Genomic DNA, 23,485 nt, shown 5'->3' on the forward strand with positions numbered 1-23,485 from the left:
CCCGGCTCAGCGCCCAAACACCATTCTCCTCATCTACCGCACTAAACGGCGGCTTTAAAATCGGTAATTAGGGTCCTTTGGGCAGGAAAGTAAGGTCACACCTTCACCGCAGAAATGAGTCGCACTAGATTAATTTTTAAGGCAGTTTGCGTTTCTGCAGGAAGGTAATTTATTTCCCATCCGGAATAAGGATGTGACCCCCATAAACAGTGTCAATGTGAGACTTTGCTATTTAGGTCACTGTTTGTTTAACATCAGCATTATCCGGGCTCTACGTCCTCTCCGCAGCTGCCTATGTAGGACGCCGCTGTCATAAAGAGCTTCGTCACTTGAGGTGCAGTACCCGGCTGTGGCCACTAGAGGCCCTCGTGGCTGCTGGGAGAACTGGAGAATCTGCAGCTTTCGTACACGGGCAGAGGTGTCGTGTACAGATGTAGCAGAGCTGAGTGTGACGTAAAAAGAAAAGTCTGTGTTATACATTCACTCACAAAAGCCAAAGCACCCACTGAATGATTTCCACCCCCCACAACCATCACAGGGCACGCTGTGTGTAAGGGGAATTCAGGGGGGGGTCAGACATCTTCATTGAATGAAAATCAAGATGGCTACCATTATAGCTCCCCCAGACACGGCCTCGGCCTTGTCCCCATGTGTATTCAGATTGGAATTACAGATCCTCTCCCCTTAGGTCATGTTCACACAACATACAATTTTTTAAAAGAACGGCTGCTGTTTACACACAGTGTATTGAACAACGGCCATTATTCCTTTGAATTCAATGTATTTCATTGCAGTATGGAATGAATGGCCGTTGTTTAAATAGAAAACAACAGCCATTCTTTTTAAAAATAGTCTAATAAAAATCTCCAGTCTTCCAGTACTTATCAGCTGCTGTAAGTCCTGCAGGAAGTGGTGTATTCTCTCCAGTCTGACACAGTGCTCTCTGCTGCCACCTCTGTCCATGTCAGGAACTGCTGAATGTTTTCCCATAGACCTATATATCAATCTCCTCGGCTCCGCCAGCTCTATAACATGATGCCGTCAGACCAGACCGCGTTGTCATTGTGACAAGTCCCCTTTAAGAGTCCTGTCACCTGCAGATATTGTTTTGCCTGTGAAAGGCGATGTGTCCTTCCCCGACAGCACGCACAGGTGATGAGTGTGACAGCGGCCGTTCTGCTATACAACTACCTCCATTATTTGTGCTTGCGCTCCAGTAATATTGAAATTTTTCCGCGTTTCATTATGTCCTGTGGTGGGTTATTTTCTTAGCAAGAGGAAATTACCAGCTATAAAAAGTGTAAGAAATAATACGGGGCCTTGGTACAAGAGTCATTGTATGTCATCACCTGGAGCTGGTGACATCACCCAACCTTAAAGGCACACCCCACTTTATGATTTAAAGGAGTTGCTCACCCAAAACATTTTCTTTCAGATCAACTGCTCCTAGAAAGTTATATAGATTAGTAATTTACTTCTATTAAAAAATCTCCAGTCTTTCAGTACTTATCAGCTGCTGTATGTCCTGCAGGAAGTGGTGTATTCTCTCCAGTCTGACACAGTGCTCTCTGCTGCCACCTCTGTCCATGTCAGGAACTGTCCAGAACAGCAGCAAATCCCCATAGAAAACCTCTGCTGCTCTGGACAGTTCCTGACATAGACAGAGGCTATGCCATGATATAGTGCTAGTGAGCGTGCACTGCACTGAACAGACTGGCACTGTGGAGGGGAATGTGAGCGTACACTGCTGTAGATGGCAGGTGGAGGGAGAAGAAGGGGTTTCTGGTGCAGTTTTTGCTAGGAGCTATGAAAGCAGGAATAAAATAAATAGCGGCAATACAGCAAGGAAGGAGTTACACTAAGCAGTGAACTGAGGAGTAAGGAAGGAGTTACACTAAGCAGTGAACTGAGGAGTAAGGAAGGGGTTACACTAAACAGTGAACTGCTGCTGAGATGAGAAGGAAGCCATGATAAAATTGAATGAGGAGGCAGACAGACTCATAGATTGCCGGTACATAGTCTGTCTACCTTTCCTGCACATAGCATTACTTAAGCCACACCCACACTTCCTGTCTTGATCCCTCTGATACTAGAGACAAAATTCCCCTGACAACAGGTAATGGCCAAGTGGCCTAGTCTGCAATGACCATTTATATGACTACATTGCAAGAAGTTTTCTGCTCCAGCCACATCTAGATCTATGCTCAAAGTTCTGCTGCTTTTCTATTGTGATCTCAAATCTCACAGCACCCCCTGCTGGTCCATTGTCCGTATGGAACATGGTCTGTGTTTTAGTGAGGCAGCTACCTGTGTGGAGTCTCCCACAATGCATTGCACTAGAGCAGCAGAGTTGTGATGTGTCAGACAAGGACATGGTGCTCTTTAGTGAGATCATTTTGCCCTCTGTCGGTGTATGGCGTGTGTAGATATAGGACACACACACACACACACACACACACACACACAGACCTTGTACCATAAGACAATGGCCGCCTTGTACATTATTCATTTTCTGCTTTTCTTGTCTTTCCAGTTTCTTCACTACAAGTTGCGTTTTGCAGTTTTCCTCCCAGGGAATCCGACCGGGCCTGACCACCATGGTAGCGCGGCATCTAGACAAGAACACTATGGGTTACATCCAGTGGCGCTGGGGCATCCAGTCAGCAATGAATACAAGCATTGTCCGGGACACAAAGACCAGTCACTTCACTATGGCCTTCCAGGTGAGAGAGTGTGCGGAGACTGTGTAGGGGATCCGCCTGGAGGTCACCTCTCCTGACTGCTGACTACTACCTGCTCCTCCAACCCGACAGGTACCCCGGGCCCTGAGCGTGGCCGCTGCCTGCCCCTGAGCGTGGCCGCTGCCTGCCCCTGAGCCTGGCCGCTGCCTGCCCCTGAGCGTGGCCGCTGCCTGCCCCTGAGCCTGGCCGCTGCCTGCCCCTGAGCCTGGCCGCTGCCTGCCCCTGAGCCTGGCCGCTGCCTGCCCCTGAGCCTGGCCGCTGCCTGCCCCTGAGCCTGGCCGCTGCCTGCCCCTGAGCCTGGCCGCTGCCTGCCCCTGAGCCTGGCCGCTGCCTGCCCCTGAGCCTGGCCGCTGCCTGCCCCTGAGCCTGGCCGCTGCCTGCCCCTGAGCCTGGCCGCTGCCTGCCCCTGAGCCTGGCCGCTGCCTGCCCCTGAGCCTGGCCGCCGCCTGCCCCTGAGCCTGGCCGCCGCCTGCCCCTGAGCCTGGCCGCCCTCTGCCCCTGAGCGTGGCCGCCGCCTATGCCTGAGCGTGGCCGCCGCCTGCCCCTGAGCGTGGCCGCCGCCTGCCCCTGAGCGTGGCCGCTGCCCGCCCTCTGCCCCTGAGCGTGGCTGCTGCCCGCCCTATGCACCCGGAGCGTGGCTGCTGCCTGCCCCTGAGCGTGGCCGCTGTCTGCCCCTGAGCGTGGCCGCTGCCCGCCCTCTGCCCCTGAGCGTGCCCGCTGCCCGCCCTCTGCCCCTGAGCGTGCCCGCTGCCCGCCCTATGCCCCTGAGCGTGGCTGCTGCCTGCCCCTGAGCGTGGCTGCTGCCTGCCCCTGAGCGTGGCTGCTGCCTGCCCCTGAGCGTGGCTGCTGCCTGCCCCTGAGCGTGGCCGCTACCTGCCCCTGAGCGTGGCCGCTGCCCGCCCTCTGCCCCTGAGCGTGGCCGCTGCCTGCCCTCTGCCCCTGAGCGTGGCCACTGTCTGCCCTCTGCCCCTGAGCTTGCCCGCTGCCTGCCCCCAGCCTTGTGCCTCACACACTCCCCCCCCACCTCCCTGTAGTATACAGCAGCACAGGATGGCCTCCTCTTACACAGCGCTCATTTCCTCCTCCTCATTTGATATAAATAAATGCTTTCATTAAATCACAGGAATCGTCTGCTCCCGTACAGCTCTGTAAGTACGTAAATAAATTTCCAGTGTGAGGACTGTAAGCGCCACCAGAAAATAATTTATCACACAATGCGGCCTGAATTATCCGGTAACTGATGGTTTCCAGCCTGTCGGGAGCGGGAGCCTGCAGGATCACATATATAATGCACACGTGGTGGCCGGTAATAGATGGTGTATGAGCGGAGCGCGCGTCACCGCTGCATCTCCAGATATGTGCCGCACACAGGAAACACCGGAGACCTCCAGCCTCGTCTATCCGAGCTGGTTCCACTCCACCTAAAGGGGTACTCCGGCCCATAGAAAACCTCTCCTGCTCTGGACAGTTCCTTACATGGACAGAGGTGGCAGCAGAGAGCACTGTGTCAGACTGGAGAGAATACACCACTTCCTGCAGGACATACAGCAGCTGATAAGTACTGGAAGACTGGAGATTCTTAAATAGAAGTAAATTACACATGTATATAACTTTCTGACACCAGACAATTTGAAAGAGAACCATTTTTGTCGGAGTTCCCCTTTAAGTTGAATTAGGGAGACCGGGTATAATTAAAACTCAAATGGCTTTAGCGGTTCTATGAATGTTTTATGCCGTTCAGTCACGCTCTTTAATAAATGTACGTTTTATGATCCCTTTTCAGGCTCTTTTGGCTGATGCATTGCTTTTTGCAAAACCCATAAATATAAAAGCGTGCTACATAAAAATACTAATGCGGAAGGGGGTGCCGGGCGCCATTACTGCACGAGAGGATCCCGGCGGCAGGCGACAGCGGAGGAAGCATCGTCTGCTAAGTGCAGTCTGCAGCGCCGTCCTATCTAACAAGTACGCCAGGCCATGACGGCGAGCCCGACGAGTGTTACATTAACCTAGGGTCACTGTAAGCAGCGCCATTAAACAGCTCGCCGTCCTGCGTATAAACGTATCCTTAAGTATCCCGCTCCCTGGCATCTGACTAAAGTGATATTTAAAAGGGTACTCCGGCGTAAATCTTTTTCTTTCAAATCAACTGATTTTAGAAAAATATATAGATTTGTAAATTTCTTCTATTTAAAAATCTGCAGTCTTCCAGTACTTATCAGCTGCTGTATGTCCTGCAGGAAGTGGTGTATTTTCTCCAGTCTGACACAGTGCTCTCTGCTGCCACCTCTGTCCATGTCAGGAACTGTCCAGAGCAGCAGCAAATCCCCATAGAAAACCTCTTCTGCTCTGGACAGTTCCTGACATGGACAGAGGTGGCAGCAGAGAGCACTGTGTCAGACTGGAGAAAATAAACCACTTCCTGCAGGACATACAGCAGCTGATAAGTACTGGAAGACTGCAGATTTTTAAATAGAAGTAAATTACAAATCTCGCACCAGTTAATTTAAAAGAAAATATTTTTTGGAGAACAATCCCTTTAACCCAGGGTCACTGTAAGGAACGCCATTAAAGAGCTTGCCTTCCTGCGTATAAACATATCCTTAAGTATCCCGCTCCCTGGCATCTGACTAAAGCGATGTTTAATCTCCTTCCCAGCTGGCTCGCTCATACGCTTAAAATTTCAATTTTAAAAGGGGGGAAAAAAACCTAGCGCAGGGACTTTATAGCGTTTTATTAGCTTTTTTCTCCCTTTTAAACCTCTGGATCCATAGAATAAACCAGGCCGAGCTGTAGATAACAAAGCAATAAGCCAATCGCGCTCCGCAGAGGGGAACCGAGGGGAGGCTCAGTGATCAGCGCTGCCTATGGCGGCTCCGAGATGGATGGTAACAACGGATTGTTTCTTTTTGCTATGGTTTCTGTTGAAGAGCATTGAGAGTCAGGAACAGCTGATAACAGAGAGTAACAGTACAGGACAGACCTCCAATCCTATAGTCATGGTACATCCTCAGAAGTTCCGGACTCACTGCATGTTATGTCATATTTCATGTTGTAGTGAAAGGGATTGGAGTGTTCTCTCACTGAATGCCAGGAAGAGCTAACAGAGGGAAGGGGGGGGAGCCTATGGATTACCAGGTTACAGGTGATCAGCAGTTTCTTTTTTTGGTACATAATTAGAACTTAATTGATCATGTTGCTTCACTTTCTGCCTATATTGACCGGGCTTTACCATGGGATCCACATTACCAGGCTTCATCATGTGATCAGCATTACCAGGATTCATCATGTGATCAGCATTACCAGGCTTCATCATGTGATCCGCATTACCGGGCTTCATCATGTGATCAGTATTACCAGGCTTCATCATGTGATCAGCATCATGTCACTTCTTTCGGCGGATAGCGGAATACGCTGGCCCATAGAATGGTGTCTATGGAGCCAGTGGAAAGGCGCGTGGCCGTGCGCGCAGACAGCCGACGGAATTCCGCGGATATTATCCGCGAGAATTCCTCAATATGAGCCCACCCTGTAAGTAGAGATGCAGAAAATGATGATGACTAAACATGGCCTACCCCGTCATACAGAGACACTAAATGTTATAAAACCACATTGAACCAGTGCAGGATAGTGATCCATTACCGTGTAGTGATCTAGTGCAGGATAGTGATCCATTACCGTGTAGTGATCTAGTGCAGGATAGTGATCCATTGCCATCTAGTAAACCAGTGCAGGATAGTGATCCATTGCCATCTAGTAAACCAGTGTAGGATAGTGATCCATTGCCATGTAGTGATCCAGTGCAGGATAGTGATCCATTGCCATGTGGTGATCCAGTGCAGGATAGTGATCCATTGCCATGTAGTAAACCAGTGCCGTGTAGTGATCCAGTGCAGGATAGTGATCCATTGCCATGTAGTAAACCAGTGCAGGATAGTGATCCATTGCCATGTAGTGATCCAGTGCAGGATAGTGATCCATTGCCATGTAGTAAACCAGTGCCGTGTAGTGATCCTGCTGTTGCTCTGTTGTTTCAGCTCGGGATCCCCCACTCCTTCATGATGGTCAGCTACCAGCACAAGTTTCAAGATGAAGAACAGACTCGACTTAAGGGATCTATAAAGTAAGTAGCAAGATGTGATTGATATAGACAGAGAGCGCCTGGAGCGGCCGTTACCTGACTGCTCTCCACTCACTGACGTCACACACTCAGCACAGATGTCAGGGGATTCCATGTGTCTAATACAATCATGGTGACTGTATGGAGCCCTGTGCTCAGGAATTACAGGCATCACTGAGGTGGGAGGGCAGTGGCCACCATGTACAAGAGTGTGGGGGAGGGGGGCCTACAATGAACTCATTGGGAGGACCAGACTAGCAGACATTTACAGCATATCCAGACTTCAGAATACCCCTTACATTGTTGTTTTCTTCCAAGAACAGCACCACACTTGTCCTCAGGTCATATCTGGTATTACAACTCCAAAGGAAAGAAATGTCTAAATGTCCACTTTAACCTTTGGCTATTGATATATATTCAGTCTTTCTATATAAAACCCATTAGTCTTCATCACTCGCCCCCTTTCGTATTTTTGCCCCTTTGATGACTATTGAGATATATGGAGGTTGCAGGCGCGGTTATTGTAGCTGTGATGTCGGGGGATTAGTCCTGGCTATCGGTGCGCTCGTTCCATCAGCCGGTGTCAGGACTGGTCCTCCTCCCGCTGGCCGTAACCATTCCGGCCCCGCGTACCGCTCGATGCGCTGACAGTGAATTATGAGCCTATTGCAATCCAATTAGGATTAACCCTGTGCTGCCCCGCTAATAACATTGTGATTATTTTTCTCGCCACCGATTGATTCATGTGTCGTTTAATCCCCTCAATGTCAGCGGAGCGGAGAGCGCGCCACTCCGGGGACTGAACTTATCGATCCCTCAGACTTCTAACAGATTCCCAGGGAGCTGGGGGGGTCGGGGGCATTTACTGCTGATCGCTCATAGCAAAAAGGCAAAACCCCCTTAATTGATGGAGATTTCTTTTATTCCTGGGAAGCAGATGGCTCTATTAGTAATGCTGGTCCCCTCCAGAGCAGCGCTCCATAACGCAGTAAACGTCGGCTATTATGAATCTGCATTAGATGCCATCCAGGACATGCTGGGAGTAGTAGTTGGATGGAAGGCTAATGCCAGGGTATAGAACTATTGACTGTGTTTCTTGTGTTTCAGAGCCGGCTTCTTTGGGACGTTGGTGGAGTACGGAGCCGAGAGGAAGATCTCCAGACACAGCGTACTGGGAGCCACAGTCAGTGTTGGCGTGCCGCAGGGTGTATCACTGAAAGTCAAGTAAGTTATAGCGTCATGTAAGGCACACAGGAGCTTTATGGCCACAGCAGGTGAGGTGTATGATGAGGTTCTGCAGCGGCTGAGGTGTATGATGAGGTTCTGCAGCAGCTGAGGTGTATGATCAGGTTCTGCAGCAGCTGAGTTGTTGGATGAAGTTCTGCAGCAGCTGAGGTGTATGATCAGGTTCTGCAACAGCTGAGGTATTATGAGGTTCTGCAGCAGCTGAGGAGTATGATGAGGTTCTGCAGCAGCTGAGGTGTATGATGAGGTTCTGCAGCAGCTGAGGTGTATGATGAGGTTCTGCAACAGCTGAGGAGTATTGTGAGGTTCTGCAGCAGCTGAGGTGTATGATGAGGTTCTGCAACAGCTGAGGAGTATGATGAGGTTCTGCAACAGCTGAGGAGTATGATGAGGTTCTGCAACAGCTGAGGTGTATGATGAGGTTTTGCAGCAGCTGAGGTGTTGGATGAAATTCTACAGCAGCTGAGGTGTAGTATGAGGTTCTGCAACAGCTGAGATTTATTGTGAGGTTCTGCAGCAGCTGAGCTGTATGATGAGGTTCTGCAACAGCTGAGGTGTAGGGTGAGGTTCTGCAGCAGCTGAGGTGTAGGGTGAGGTTCTGCAGCAGCTGAGGTTCAGGGTGAGGTTCTGCAGCAGCTGAGGTGTAGGATGAGGTTCTGCAGCAGCTGAGGTGTATGATGAGGTTCTGCAGCAGCTGAGGTGTATGATGAGGTTCTGCAGCAGCTGAGGTGTATGATGAGGTTCTGCAGCAGATGAGGTGTAGTAGGAGGTTCTGCAACAGCTGAGATTTATTGTGAGGTTCTGCAGCAGCTGAGGTGTATGATGAGGTTCTGCAACAGCTGAGATGTATTGTGAGGTTCTGCAGCAGCTGAGGTGTAGGGTGAGGTTCTGCAGCAGCTGAGGTTCAGGGTGAGGTTCTGCAGCAGCTGAGGTGTAGGGTGAGGTTCTGCAGCAGCTGAGGTGTAGGGTGAGGTTCTGCAGCAGCTGAGGTGTGGGATGAGGTTCTACAGCAGCTGAGGTGTAGGATGAGGTTCTGCAGCAGCTGAGGTGTAGGATGAGGTTCTGCAGCAGCTGAGGTGTGGGATGAGGTTCTGCAGCAGCTGAGCTGTATTGTGAGGTTCTGCAGCAGCTGAGCTGTATTGTGAGGTTCTGCAGCAGCTGAGGTGTAGGGTGAGGTTCTGCAGCAGCTGAGGTGTATGATGAGGTTCTGCAACAGCTGAGGTGTGGGATGAGGTTCTGCAGCAGCTGAGGTGTAGGGTGAGGTTCTGCAGCAGCTGAGGTGTAGGGTGAGGTTCTGCAGCAGCTGAGGTGCAGGGTGAGGTTCTGCAGCAGCTGAGGTGTAGGATGAGGTTCTGTAGCAGCTGAGGTGTATTGTGAGGTTCTGCAACAGCTGAGGTGCAGGGTGAGGTTCTGCAGCAGCTGAGGTGCAGGCCGAGGTTCTGCAGCAGCTGAGATTCTGCAGCAGCTGAGGTGTGGGATGAGGTTCTGCAGCAGCTGAGGTGTATTGTGGGGTTCTGCAGCAGCTGAGGTGTATTGTGAGGTTCTGCAGCAGCTGAGGTGTGAGTAGAGCTACAGTTCAGGGAGCACCGCTCTACACTCTATTCCACCTCCCACCACAAGGGGGCACTGTGTTTTATACTATAGTAAATTGCTCTGCACATAACACAACCTGATCTCGGGTGTCTGGATGTTTCTGGATATTTTCCATATAAGAAATGGCTGGCCTAGTTTGAGTAATTATTTCTTTTTATTGATGAGTTTATTTTCTGGGCGGCCGGCTGCCTGACATAGATGGCGGTGGCAGTGTTGGGGCTGACCAGCAGCTCTGCATTAGCCATGCGCCTTTTGCAGGGCTGGGGATAATAGATGTCTCCGGCTTCTGCTCCCGAGGTCAGATGAGATTCAGCATTGGATGCCAGGTGTAAATTACGGCTTGTTTGGCGGCTAGGCGCCCGCGGACGCTTTCTATTAATCTGTTCTGCTCTTCTTTATTCCAGGTTGAATCGGGCCAGTCAGACGTATTTCTTCCCCATTCACCTGACAGATCAGCTGCTGCCGAGCGCCGTGTTTTACGCCACCGTGGGGCCCCTGATTATCTATGTGGCCATGCATCGGCTCATCATCAAACCTTACCTGAAGGCGCAGAAAGAGAAGTGAGTGCCCAGCCACGCTGCCCGTAACTCACACACCGCTCCTCTAGGGCCCAGGGGAGCCGAGCCAGCAGTATTACCAGCTGATGGGGGTTCTACAGCAAAAACGGCCAAATAAGTTTGTTAAATGTTAAGTTACAACTTTTCCCTCGAAAATCCTGAAATGATCCGTTCTTTACTTATCTATCCAACCAACCATTGCTTACATCTCCCTCTGCTGGGAAACATCCAATATGGCTGATGATGGGGGCCACAGTATATGTGATAAATGCTGGGGGTCACTGATCAATAGTATGGGATCCCTTCACACCTGCACTCATCCTGAGTTACATCCTGTATTATACTTCAGAGCTGCACTCAATATTCTGCTGGTGGGGTCACTGTGTACATACATTACTGATCCTGAGTTACATCCTGTATTATACTCCAGAGCTGCACTCACTATTCTGCTGGTGAGGTCACTGTGTACATACATTACTGATCCTGAGTTACATCCTGTATTTCTTTTATTAAAATTTTAAACATAACAATAAATAAATACAGAAATAACGCACCATATCTAACCAGAACAAAACAATAGAAAATGAAACCATAACATAAACCACCGGCCCATCCCCACACTCATTCTTCCACACATACAACCTATATACCTATATACACCCATATACCTATATACAATATATACACCCATATACCTACATACAATATATACACAATATAAACTATTTAGCTAAACATATTAATAAACTATATACACTACTATATACAAACCCATATATACTACTATATACTATACACTTATAAACACACCTATATACAATACACCACTATATACTATACACCTATAAACACACCTATATACACTACTATATACAATACACCTATATAAATAACTGAATGTGAACCCCCTGGCCCAGTTGCATTGTGCACAACCTAATACCACAGTCACAATTATACTCAACCCAACACCAACTAAACAAGACATCATTACACAAATAAACTAAAACTAAAAAAGACACAATACAAAATAATAACCTACAACTAAACAATACATATGATATTTTTAATTTTTTTTTTTTTTTTTTTTTTTTGGCCCTGAGCTGGTCCCGCATCCCATGCCCCCAGTACATGATCACGGACGTCCATGAACCAGCCCAGGATTTTATATATATATATATAAAAGTCCCAACAAAGTCCCACAGAAACCCCCTCCCCCCTTTTACCCACCACCCAACCTATCACTAAACCCCAACCCCAGTTGCAAACAAAACATATATAATATATACAGTATATACAATTTATACAAACATACAAAGACAATCACAATACACAAACTTTTGAAAAAAATATATATATAACATACTAAACCTAACAATAATGAGACTTCTCAGCCCCACACACAGCCCGAAAGCCCAAGATCAGCGCCTGCAAGCCCTATACTCCAGTATCTCTACAGCACAAAACAAAAGACTAAGGTGCCAGCATCAGCCCACCACCAGGAGAGGAGACACAGGCTAAGGAACCTTATAGGCAAAGCCCCTCCAAAGACAAGAGGCCCTACCAGCCCCCAGCCTCTCGTACTCCAGAGAGCGCACCTTCACCAGGTCACCGAGTGTGCCCCTAACCACCTCATCCACAGGGAGGATTTTACGCTGCGTCGATACTAAACACCGTGCACTCCACGTGTGGTACCTGACCACTATGCTGACTAGGAATAAAGTGCTCCGGTCCCAGCCACCAAGGTTTCTGAATGCTCCATAGGCCCATTCCGCATAGGAGAGACGGGCCAACCTGGGCCACCCGATGGAAGCGCCCACCCTGTTGTAAACCTCTGTATTAAAGGGACAATGAAGCAGAAAATGCTCCATGCTTTCCAGCATGCCTCCACACTCCTCCCGGGGACATCCCCGATCCTCAGAGCTCCTGCACTTCAGATTGTCCCTCACATACAGTTTCCCATGGAAGCAGCGCCAAGCCAAGTCCCAAAACTTCAAGGGGATCCTGATGGAATTCAATAGGCCCAAACCAACCTCCAGATCCCGGCTTGGGCAATCCTTGAGCGCCAGCGGTTTTTGGAAATGGGATGACAGGACCCTATTGTCTATTGTCAAGGAATTTCCTCGACAGAGTCCTAATCTCCCACATCCCCAAACCCCACCGACGAATGACCTTCAGAACCAGGGTAGCATAAGCCGGAAGATGCCCGTGTGGTGTGCGGAGATCCTTCACTTGCCCTCCTGTCTCCCATTCCTGGAAGAAAGGCCGAAACCATCCCCTACAGGAGAATACCCACGGAGGAGCCCTCTCTTTCCAGAGGTTTGAAATGTTGGTCTTAAGAAAGGTATTCACCAGGAACACCACGGGGTTGACCATACACAACCCCCCTTGTCTCCTCGTACGGTAAGTAACCTCCCTCTTGACTAGGTTCAGTCTATTCCCCCATAACAGCTGGAAGAACACACTGTAGACCCGAGTCCAGAGAGGTTCTGGCAAAATGCAAACACTGCCCAGATATATCAGCAAAGGGAGCAGGAATGTTTTGATCAGGTTAACCCTTTCCCTGAGGGTCAAAGACCAACCCTTCCACTGATCCACCTTCTGAGCGGCGATCTTGAGCCTGCTATCCCAGTTTTGTTTGGGGTAATCCCCTTGGCCGAATTCGATGCCGAGAACTTTTGCAAACTCCTGGGGCTCTGGAAGGGTGTCCGGGAGATCAAATCCAGGATCTCCACCTCCCAGCCAGAGACTCTCACACTTATCCTGGTTGATCTTGGACCCAGATGCCTCTGAGTAGCGCTCCACCTCTGACATCACACACTGCACCTCCTCTTGCGAGGAGACGAATATGGTGACATCATCGGCGTACGCTACCACCCTCAGAGTGGAATCCGGCACCGCAGGGTCCATTCTCACCCCCGTCAACGGTCCACAATCAATCCTCCTAAGGAAAGGATCAACTGCAAACACGTACAACAGTGGACTCAAAGGGCAACCCTGACGGACACCAGACCCAACCTCAAAAGAGCGGCCAATCCAACCATTCACAAGCGGGAAACTCTCTGCCCCTGCATACAAGGTCTTAAGCCAATCAACAAAAACCCCCGGCAGGCCATATCTCAGAAAGACAGACCAGAGGTACTCGTGGTTAACCCGATCAAACGCTTTTGCCTGATCCAAGGACAGCAAGTACCCCTTCCAGTGACCCGCCCTACCCTGCTCCACAGCCTCCCGGACACCGAGCACAGCACTAAAGGTACTGCGGCCTGGAACAGAGCAATGCTGGGCCCCCGAAAGGAGCCGGGGTGCAAACTTCACCAGCCGATTAAACAGCACTTTTGCCAGAATCTTTCTGTCCACACTGAGAAGCGCTATGGGACGCCAATTCTCAATGCGGGACGGGTCTTTACCCTTTGACAAGATGATCAAGGCTGACCTCCTCATTGACCTCGGCAGAGTGCCCGAGGAGAGACACTCATTAAATACCTCAGTCAAGAGGGGAACCAAAGTGTCCTTAAAGGTCTTATAGAACTCAGATGTTAAGCCATCTGGACCGGGTGACTTCTTGAGGGCAAGACCATCAATAGCCACCCTGACTTCCTCTTCTTGGATCATCTCTGTCAAAACGTCAAGAGAGGGGTCTACCCCTGGTTCAGGGACTGTTTCAGTCAAGAAAGCTGAGGCCTTATCCCGATCTAGATCCTTCCTCCCCAAGAGGTGCGAGTAAAAGGATCTGACGACCTCCAGGATCCCTGATCTGGACCGGTTCAGGGATCCTGTACTATCAATCAGTCCTGAGACGATTTTACTATTCACTGACATCTTGCAGTTTCTGTAAGGGTCGGGCGAGCGGTACTTCCCGTAGTCCCTCTCAAAAACCAAAGATGCGTGTCTATCGTACTGGCACCTCATTAGCAAGGCTTTCACTCTGGAGATATCATCACGACTACCTCCAGTCGAGACAAGACGTTCAAGTTTCTTCCTCAGGCCCTGGTACAGGCGATACCTGTCCAGACTCCTGAGGCTCGAGAGCTCGCGGAAGAATCTCGCAACCCTTTTTTTGAACATCTCCCACCACTCTGACTTCCTGCTACAAAGGCCCAGCAATGGTACCTGGCTCTGAAGAAAATCCTCAAAGGACTGTCTTATTTCCGCTTCTTCCAAGAGAGACGAATTGAGCTTCCAGTAGCCTCTACCCATCCGGGGGGTCTCTGTAACATTCAGAGAAAACAAAATTAAACAGTGGTCGGAGAACTCCACCTCAACAACGGACACCGCTGAAGAGACGGCTTCCTCCTTTAAATAAAACCTGTCTATCCTGGACCTACAACTACCCCTATGATAGGTGAATCCCGCGTGGCCTGGTGTATGCCGAATGTGAACATCCACCAGGCGAGCCTCACTAGCTATACTATTCAGGGCGACGCCATCATAAGTCAGCTTGTCTCTGGAACCTCCCCTATCCTGGGGCCTCGTGACAGCATTGAAGTCCCCTCCAAAGACCACCTGCCGACTTGTAAAAAGATAGGGCTTGATCCTCATAAAGAGACACTTCCGATCCCACTTGGACTGTGGACCATAGATGTTAATAAGGCGAAGTTCTTGTCCCTTCATGAGGACATCTAGAATCAGGCACCTCCCCATTTCTAACTCAATAACCCGTCGGCATTCTACCGGTGCGGCAAAAAGTACCGCCACCCCGCTATACGGCTCGGCCGCAAGAGACCAGTAGGAGGGCCCATTCCTCCATTCCCTTCTGGCTTTAAATATAGATGACATGTCTGTTAGCCTGGTCTCCTGCAAAAAGAAAATGTCAGCATTAATGTGGGCAAAATAATCATAGGCCGCAAATCTAGCCGTATCTGACTTAATGCTGGCTACATTAATGGAAGCCAGCGTCAACGGAGAGGGTGCCGCCATCATGGGTGATTGAGTTAGACAGCTTTCTTTTTCCCACTATCCTTTCCATCCTGCCCGCCACCTTCCTCATCTGACGATGGTTTACCTCTCTTTAGTGAAACGGATGTATCCATATCCCCTTTATTTACATTTTCCTCGTCCCCCGACTCTGGGCAGATCCTCCCCCCAAAGGAAATACGTTCCCCAGGGAGAGAGGATTCGACGTCCCCTGTAGGCCCCTCCATCACCGCGACAACCAGAACCTCACCCTGCGCCTCCTGCACCTCTGAGGAGGAAACATCTTCGAGGGTTTGGAACCGGTTTGAGAGACCAATCAGAGGGAGGATGGTTGTACCTTCCTTTGGCATCTGGGGGGTGGGAGAAGATCTTACATCTCCCCTTTTCTTATTCTTTTTAGTACCCCGCTTGTGCTCCACCCATCTCCCACTATCCTCATCCGCGCTCTCACCATGGGAGGACAGTGGAGAGATGGCACCTTCTTCTTTCCGAATCCTCCAAATCTCCTCATCCAGATCACTGTCCCTCAGAGCCTCAGCAGTAAGATTGGCCTCAGGGATGAGATCAGAGGTCACCACAGTTGCGCAAGGCTCCTGAGACTCCCCCATCTCCCTCTCCCTTTGGCGCTTATCCCGACGCCTCAGTTGGGCTGGCGTCTTTTGCTTACTTTTCTTCCCTGGCTCTTTTACTCCTTCACCTCCGCCAGCCGCCCCCCCCAGTAGATTCCTCCTCACGACCTTTCTCCACCGGGGTAACAACTGCATTGGCAAAGGAACGAGGGCAGCGACTGAATGGGTGACCTAAGTCACCACACAGGTGACACCTAATCTCCACACAGGATGCAGCGAGATGGCCTATTTCCCCACACAATGAGCACTTCATCACTGTGCACCTAGCACTGAAATGTGTGGGGTCACCGCACCTGTGACAGAGCTTAGGCTGACCCTGGTAGAAGACCTGGATTCGATCCCTTCCTAGGAAGGTGGCAGATGGTATGTGGGTAACGGTGTTTCCTGAATATCTAAGTTTGACCATGAAGGTCCAAGCCCCTGACCAGATGCCATATTCGTCCCTGTTCTTTTTGGGACTTCCACCACCTCTCCATACCGGCCAAGCCACGTCATGATGTCAATACAAGAGAGTGATTCGTTACGGGTTAAAACGGTCACTCTCTTGATGTTATTTTGGCGAGACACCGCCTGAATGGCAAAGTCTCGCCAGCCGGGCTCATCCTTTATCAGCTCATAGTTCGACCAAAAAAGCTCAAGCCCCTCCGGCCGAACAAAGCTGATATCGAATTCAGGGGTACCAAAGGGATGTATCAAGGCAAAGATGTCGGCTGCCTTGAAGCTCATCCTCAGCAGGAGCTCAACAACTTTAGATCTTGGGGGACATGTATCACTGCCTCTCCACCTCAGACGGACCACATTCCTTCGGACACCACCCGGCCCGGCTGTTGGGAGAGACCACACAGTTTCCCTACCCCTTTCCTCTCGGAAGGCTGCAAGACCATGCTTTTCTATCAAGAAAGACAGATCAACCTCCCTACCCTCTACATTGATTGTTCTCTCCCCTCTCTTTAAGGCCTGCAGGACACGTCGATGCAAGTCACCATCCCCAGGGCCCGAGGACGAGGAAAGCCCCCCACTTCCCCCAGCGGCAACATTTGCATAGCTGCGTACCGCTGCTGCAGCCGCTGGGGGTGCAACTGGACCAGGCCCTATGCTCCCACCACTAGTCTGTGCCCCTTCACCACCCTCCTCCACATAATCCATACCCACACCAATACCACCTGTCACACTGCCCCGACCACCCTCCAAAGCCCCAGACAGATTCCTCCCCACATTCACTCCTGCCTTCCCCCCCACATTAATTCCCCCATTCACACTGGGTGGACCGGTGTGTTCTGGGACAGAAAGAGATTTTGTACCATCAGCATCATTGGGTACCAGGACCGGAGCCACCTCCACAGGACAGGCCACTGGTCCCTTTAGAAAGGACCGAACAGCCTGCCTGGACTGTTTAGAGGCAGCCCCTGCCCTATTTCTGCTGGTACCCTCTGCCTCATCAGTACTAGACTCCTCCGCACGATCTGGTCCAGCAGCACCAATACAAAATAAAGGCTTAAGTCCAGTCTTTCTTTTGGGAGGTGAAGACATCTTAGCCCCGGCAGCATCCCGACGACGACACCGCTGCCCCAAAGGAACAGCAGCGCCAAGAGCCACTGGAGCTCCCGCAGCTGACACCGGCACACACCCGCTCCCCCCTCCCGTCAGGGAGCGAGCTGATGCACCAGTGCCTTTAACGTTACTGCCCACCGCTGGGCCACCTCTCCTGCCACTGCCCGCCACTGGGCCAATATCACTGTCCGACCTTACGGCCGGTTCCTCACCTGCTCCACCTCTGCTACTGTAAACAGAGATGGAGCTTACCGCCATACTAGACTCCATACTCTCCCCATTCTCCTGCACTGAGTCCACAACAGAACTCAGGCCGGGCTGAGATATGGGGTTCACACAGTGAGCTGACCCTGAGGCCAGTCCGGGGGGCACAGGGAGGGGGGAATATACAAATGTTACCTGCTCCTGAAGCTTGGTGGTCTTTACCTTAGTCTTTCTCCCAGGCGCCTCCTCTGGTAACTCATCTCCGAATACGAAGTCCTGGAGGCGCCCTGGTGACTCCAGGAGCTGGATCTGGGCCATCAGCGCCCCTCCCTGGTAACTGGTGTTGCTTTCATCCCCCGAACAGCGGCTAGATGACAATGCTGCTTGCCCTGCAGGGAGCCCACTGTATGGGGTCTGTTGTTGCGGACCCCCGGGTGGATTCGGCTCAACATCACGTACCTCCGCAGCGTCTCCTTCCTCCTCCACCCGGCTCTCTGGCTGGAGCCCTCTCAGCCTTCTCTGCCTTTCTCTCTCCGTTTGAGCAAAACGATCGTCATTCTGAAGTTTCTCTTTAAACGGCCCACTGTTCTCCAAAATAAAAGTTCTCTTTTTCACTATTTTTTTGATGTCAGCTTTCAGAGATTTAATTTTCGCTGATAACTCAGCCTTTTGCTGCTTAGCAGCAGTGTCCATCAATGCTTTTACAGCACATACCTCCTCCTGGAGCTTGTACAGCTGGTTCCTGGCTTCCTCATACCCACAGAGGCTTGCAGCAATCCGTAGGCCATAGGTCTGCCCCGTCTCTTGGGACCGCTGCACCCCCCAATCTTCCTCCACACCTTCATGGGCAGACAGCCTTGCTCCAGGAGGAGTGTCACTGCACAGATTTTCCTGGCTGGTTTCCACAGTTGTTCCAGAACTTCTGGCACTTGTAGTTCCACAACTTGCTGTAGCCTTGCGGCTACCCTTTGTTACCTCAGGTTCAGGGGTGGCTGGAGAAGCATCGCTGCACCTCCTAGTAGAACGCCTCAGCCCTTGGACCTCTGATGGTATTCCCTCTGTTGGTCGCTGGATTCCTCTGCCCCCCACGGACCTGGTTCGGGGGGCAGGAGTTGGGACTCTCCTTGGCTCGCTCATGCCTGAAAACCTGCTCCCTCCCTGGGGAGGAGAGAGCAGGCCCAGGGGCAGATCTTCCTTGCCTGGAGCTCAGGAGCAGCAGACTCGCACAGCCTCACACAGCAGGACCACACCCAAAACTAATTGGATCACCACTGCAGAGCTGCACTCACTATTCTGCTGGTGAGGTCACTGTGTACATACATTACATTACTGATCCTGAGTTACATCCTGTATTATACTCCAGAGCTGCACTCACTATTCTGCTGGTGAGGTCACTGTGTACATACATTACTGATCCTGAGTTACATCCTGTATTATACTCCAGAGCTGCACTCACTATTCTGCTGGTGGGGTCACTGTGTACATACAGTGAGTCCAAGAAGTATTTGATCCCTTGCTGATTTTCTTTGTTTGCCCACTAATAAAGACACTATCCTTCAGCACTTTTAATGGTAGATATATTCTAACATGGAGAGACAGAATATCAAGAAAAAATCCAGAATATAATTTTAAAGAATATATTTTAATTAATTTGTATTTCAATGAGGAAAATAAGTATTTGATCCCTCTTGCCAAACACACCCAATACTTAGTGGCAAAGCCTTTGTTTGCAAGCATAGCGGTGAGACGTTTGTTGTAGTTAACCATAAGTTTAGCGCACACACCAGGGGGAATTTTGGCCCACTCTTCTTTGCAGATTCTCTCTAAATCATGAAGGTTGGTGGGCTGTCGCTTGGCAACTCTGACCTTCAGCTCCCTCCATAGATTTTCCATCGGATTGAGGTCTGGCGACTGGCTGGGCCACTCCATGACCTTAATGTGATTTTTCTTGAGCCAATCCTTTGTTGCCTTTGCTGTATGTTTAGGGTCGTTATCATGTTGGAAGACCCAACCACGGCCCATTTTCAGAACCCTGGCAGAGGGGAGGAGGTTGTCCCTCAGGATTGTGCGGTACATGGCTCCATCCATCTTCCCAGTGATGCGGTGAAGTAGCCCTGTACCCTTGGCAGAGAAACACCCCCAAAACATTATGCTTCCACCTCCATGCTTGACGGTGGGCACAGTGTTCTTGGGGTCATAGGCAGCATTTTTCTTCCTCCACACATGGCGGGTGGAGTTAAGGCCAAAAAGTTACATTAGGTCTCATCTGACCACAAAACCTTCTCCCAATAACTTGGTTCATCTTTCAAATGATCATTGGCATACTTGAGGCGCGCCTCCACATGTGCTCTCTTCAGCAGGGGCACCTTTCGGGCACTGCAGGATGTCAATCCATTGTTGCGCAAAGTGTTGCCAATTGTTTCCTTGCAAACTGTGGTCCCAGCTGCCTTCAGGTCATTTGCTAACTCCTGCCGAGTGGTTGCAGGACGATTTCTGACTGTTCTCAGCATCATTGCCACCCCACCAGGCGAAATCTTCTTTGGAGCACCGGGCCGAGGTCTGTTGATTGTCATGTTATACTCTTTAAACTTTCTGATAATTGCACCAATAGTTGTTACTTTCACATCCAACACCTTACTAATCTTTTTGTAGACCATTCCAGCTTTGTGAAGGTCAACAATTCTGACTCTGAGGTCCTGTGACAGCTCTTTGGTTTTACCCATGTTGGAGACTTAAAATCTGTGTGATCTGTCTGATTCTGTGGACAGTTGTTTTTCACACAAGTGATTAGTGAGAACAGGCGGCTTCAGGTCAGGTAACAAGTGTATTGGGAGTGTCTAACTGGTCTGTAAAAGCCAGAACTGCTAATGAATACTAAGGGATCAAATACTTATTTCACTCCATGAAATACAAATCAATTAATATATATTCCCTAGATTTATTTTCTGGATTTTCTTTTTAATATTCTGTCTCTCCTTGTAAGAATACATCTACCATTAAAAGTATAGAATGATCATGTCTTTATTAGTGGGCAAACAAAGAAAATCAGCAAGGGATCAAATACTTCTTGGACTCACTGTACATTACATTCCTGATCCTGAGTTACATCCTGTATTATACTCCAGAGCTGCACTCCCTATTCTGCTGGTGAGGTCACTGTGTACATACATTACATTACTGGTCCTGTACTAGTGATGTCACGATACCAGAATTTTGAGTTCGATACCAATGTCAACTTTTTTTTCAATGCTTGATACCAATTTGATACTGAATAAATTATATTTAAAAAAAAAAAGAAAACAAGAATAGAATTGCCCCCCTGCCCCCACCCCGGTTAGGTCTGTACAAACCAATTTTTAAGTTCCTTTAAAAACTTGTTTTTTTTTCCGCTTGCTCTGTTTCCAGTGTGTGATCAGGAAGGTGATAATTTTATAGTAAGGACAATAAGGCTGCATTCCCACGTTCCGTTATCCTGACGGATCACGGACGTGGAATGCATGTACTGGAGTCCCCCCGCGCCCGGACAGCATCTGTAATTAGATGCTGGGAGCGGGGGACACTGTATTCATAAGCGCCGCGCTGTAATGAATCAGCCGCGTGGTGCTGTTACTACAGCGCGGTGCTTATGAATACAGTCTCCCCCGCTCCCAGCATCTAATTACAGATGCTGTCCGGGCGCGGGGGGACTTCAGTACATTCATTCCACGTCCGTGATCCATCAGGATCACGGAACGTGGGAATGCAGCCTCACACTCCAGCTATCTGGGGACAATGGGGGTTGTAGTCATGTAATACACTTCCGCTATCAGGGGGATGATGGGGATTGTAGTCATGTAATACACTTTAGCTATCAGGGGGATGATGGGGATTGTAGTCATGTAATACACTTTAGCTATCAGGGGGATGATGATGATGATGGCTCTGGAGAATAATACATGTTCTATCTTGCAATACAAGTCATTGATGTTACATAGAGACTCGGCTTTGTGTGTGTTTTACATACGTACAGACATATAAAGATGGCCGTGATAATGCTCTTCCCTGTCAGTGTAACCTATGTAGGAGGATACACAGCGGCCGTGCACTGGGTACACTCTGCCCTCCATCACTACTAGTCACACGTCTGGAGAAGTTCATGTATAAGTCTGACAGTAGACGGCCCCTCACCCAGTCGCTCCTCTCCTCCTCTCCTTCTCCTCCTCTCCTTCTCCTCCTCTCCTTCTCCTCCTTTCCCCCTCTACTTCTCCTCCTATCCTTCTCTCCTCCTCTTCCTCTCCTTCTCTCCTCCTCTCTTTCTCCTCCTCCTCTCCTTCTCTTCCTCTCCTTCTCCTCCTCCTCTCCTTCTCTCCTCCTCTTCCTCTCCTTCTCCGTCTCTCCTCCTCTTCCTCTCCTTCTCCTTCTCTCCTCCTCTCCTTCTCTCCTCCTTCTCCTTCTCTCCTCCTCTTCCTCTCCTTCTCCTCCTCCTCTCCTTCTCCTCCTCTCCTTCTCTCCTCCTCTCCTCCTCTTCCTCTCCTTCTCTCCTCCTCTCCTCCTCTTCCTCTCCTTCTCTCCTCCTCTTCCTCTCCTTCTCTCCTCCTCTTCCTCTCCTTCCCCTTCTCTCCTCCTCTCCTTCTCCTCCTCTCCCTCTCCTCCTCTCCCTCTCTGAGTTATCCAGCGATTTCTGTACATTTGCATTTTTATATTTTACAGAGATTTAGAGAAGCAGAGAGAAAACTCAGCGTCCGACATCTTACAGAAGAAGCAGGAGGCAGAGGCTGCAGTGAGTACTCCAGAGCTGTCATTGCTGCCGTGATCACCTGTCCTGCATTACACTGATTAATGGGACCCTCCAACCCCCAAACTTCACTATAAGACTTTATAGGTGTTAAACGGGTTGTTCACCAAATAAATGTTTTTTCTCTCAAAATAACTGGTGCCAGAAAGTGCCAGAGATTTGTAATTTACTTGTATTAAAAATCTCAAATCTATCAGCTGTTGTATGTCCTGCAGGAAGTGGTGTATTCTCTTTGCTGCTGCTCTGGACAGTCCCTGACATAGACAGAGGTGGCAGCAGAGAGCACTATGTCAGACTGGAGAGAATACAGCACTTTCTGCAGGACATACAGAAGCTGATAAGTACTGGAAGACTGGAGATTTTTTTTTAATAGAAGTAAACTACAAATCCATATAACTTTCTGGCACCAGTTGATATGAAAGAAAAAATTTGGGGGTGAACAACCCCTCCAGGCTAGGTTATGCAATAACGGCCTTAATTTGCACAACAGCAGCCATTGTTATGAAATACGGCCATTGTTTTTACATAGTGTGAACCTAGCCTTAACCTGTAGACTGTATGCTGTTGTATTTAAAGGACATTTTATGGATCCAAATCACCATCCACATCAACGTCCACACATACCTACCACTATCCAAGCCAGTAAGGATGTAGACGTTGATGTGCATGCTGACTTGTATCCACAGTGTATCAGCTTCACATATTTTAAGTAGACTTGGGGGTTTCAGAACATAAAAAAAAAAAACAGATAATAAATCCCCTGGTTCAAGTCATGCCCCCTATACTAAGCCCCACCCACAGCTGTCTGTAATTTCTAGGGTTACCCCTTTTCCTGATGTCATCTTTTGATTGACAGGTGCGTTTAATGCAGGAGTCTGTGCGGAGGATCATAGAGGCTGAGGAGTCCAGAATGGGTAAGATTTGTACTTTCCTCCACATGACTGCGGATTACCGCTCTCCAAGTTAAAGGGGTAGTCCACCAAACTTTACTTTCTTTATTTCTTTCAACTGGTGCCAGAAAGTGACAGAGAGGTGTAAGTTACTTCTGTTAAAAAATCTCCAGTCTTCCAGTACTTATCAGCTGCTGTATATCCTGCAGGAAGTGGTGGATTATTTCCAGTCTGACACAGTGCTCTCTGCTGCCACCTCTGTCCATG

At 49.6% G+C, this 23,485-nt stretch overlaps 1 protein-coding gene across 1 annotated transcript in view; it reads left to right on the forward strand.

Moving 5' to 3' along the window:
* DNAJC11 (DnaJ heat shock protein family (Hsp40) member C11) overlaps positions 1-23,485 on the forward strand; it is a 104,736-nt gene that overhangs the window by 77,106 nt on the left and 4,145 nt on the right. Inside the window, exons 9-14 of the mRNA XM_069948129.1 lie at positions 2,534-2,723; positions 6,779-6,864; positions 7,969-8,085; positions 10,104-10,259; positions 22,244-22,313; positions 23,185-23,242. Coding sequence (XP_069804230.1) covers positions 2,534-2,723; positions 6,779-6,864; positions 7,969-8,085; positions 10,104-10,259; positions 22,244-22,313; positions 23,185-23,242 — 677 coding nt within the window. The remainder of the gene's footprint in view (positions 1-2,533; positions 2,724-6,778; positions 6,865-7,968; positions 8,086-10,103; positions 10,260-22,243; positions 22,314-23,184; positions 23,243-23,485) is intronic.

The sequence above is a fragment of the Dendropsophus ebraccatus genome, chromosome 12 (genome assembly GCF_027789765.1).
Source record: "Dendropsophus ebraccatus isolate aDenEbr1 chromosome 12, aDenEbr1.pat, whole genome shotgun sequence".
In the NCBI taxonomy this organism is placed as follows: Eukaryota; Metazoa; Chordata; class Amphibia; order Anura; family Hylidae; genus Dendropsophus; species Dendropsophus ebraccatus.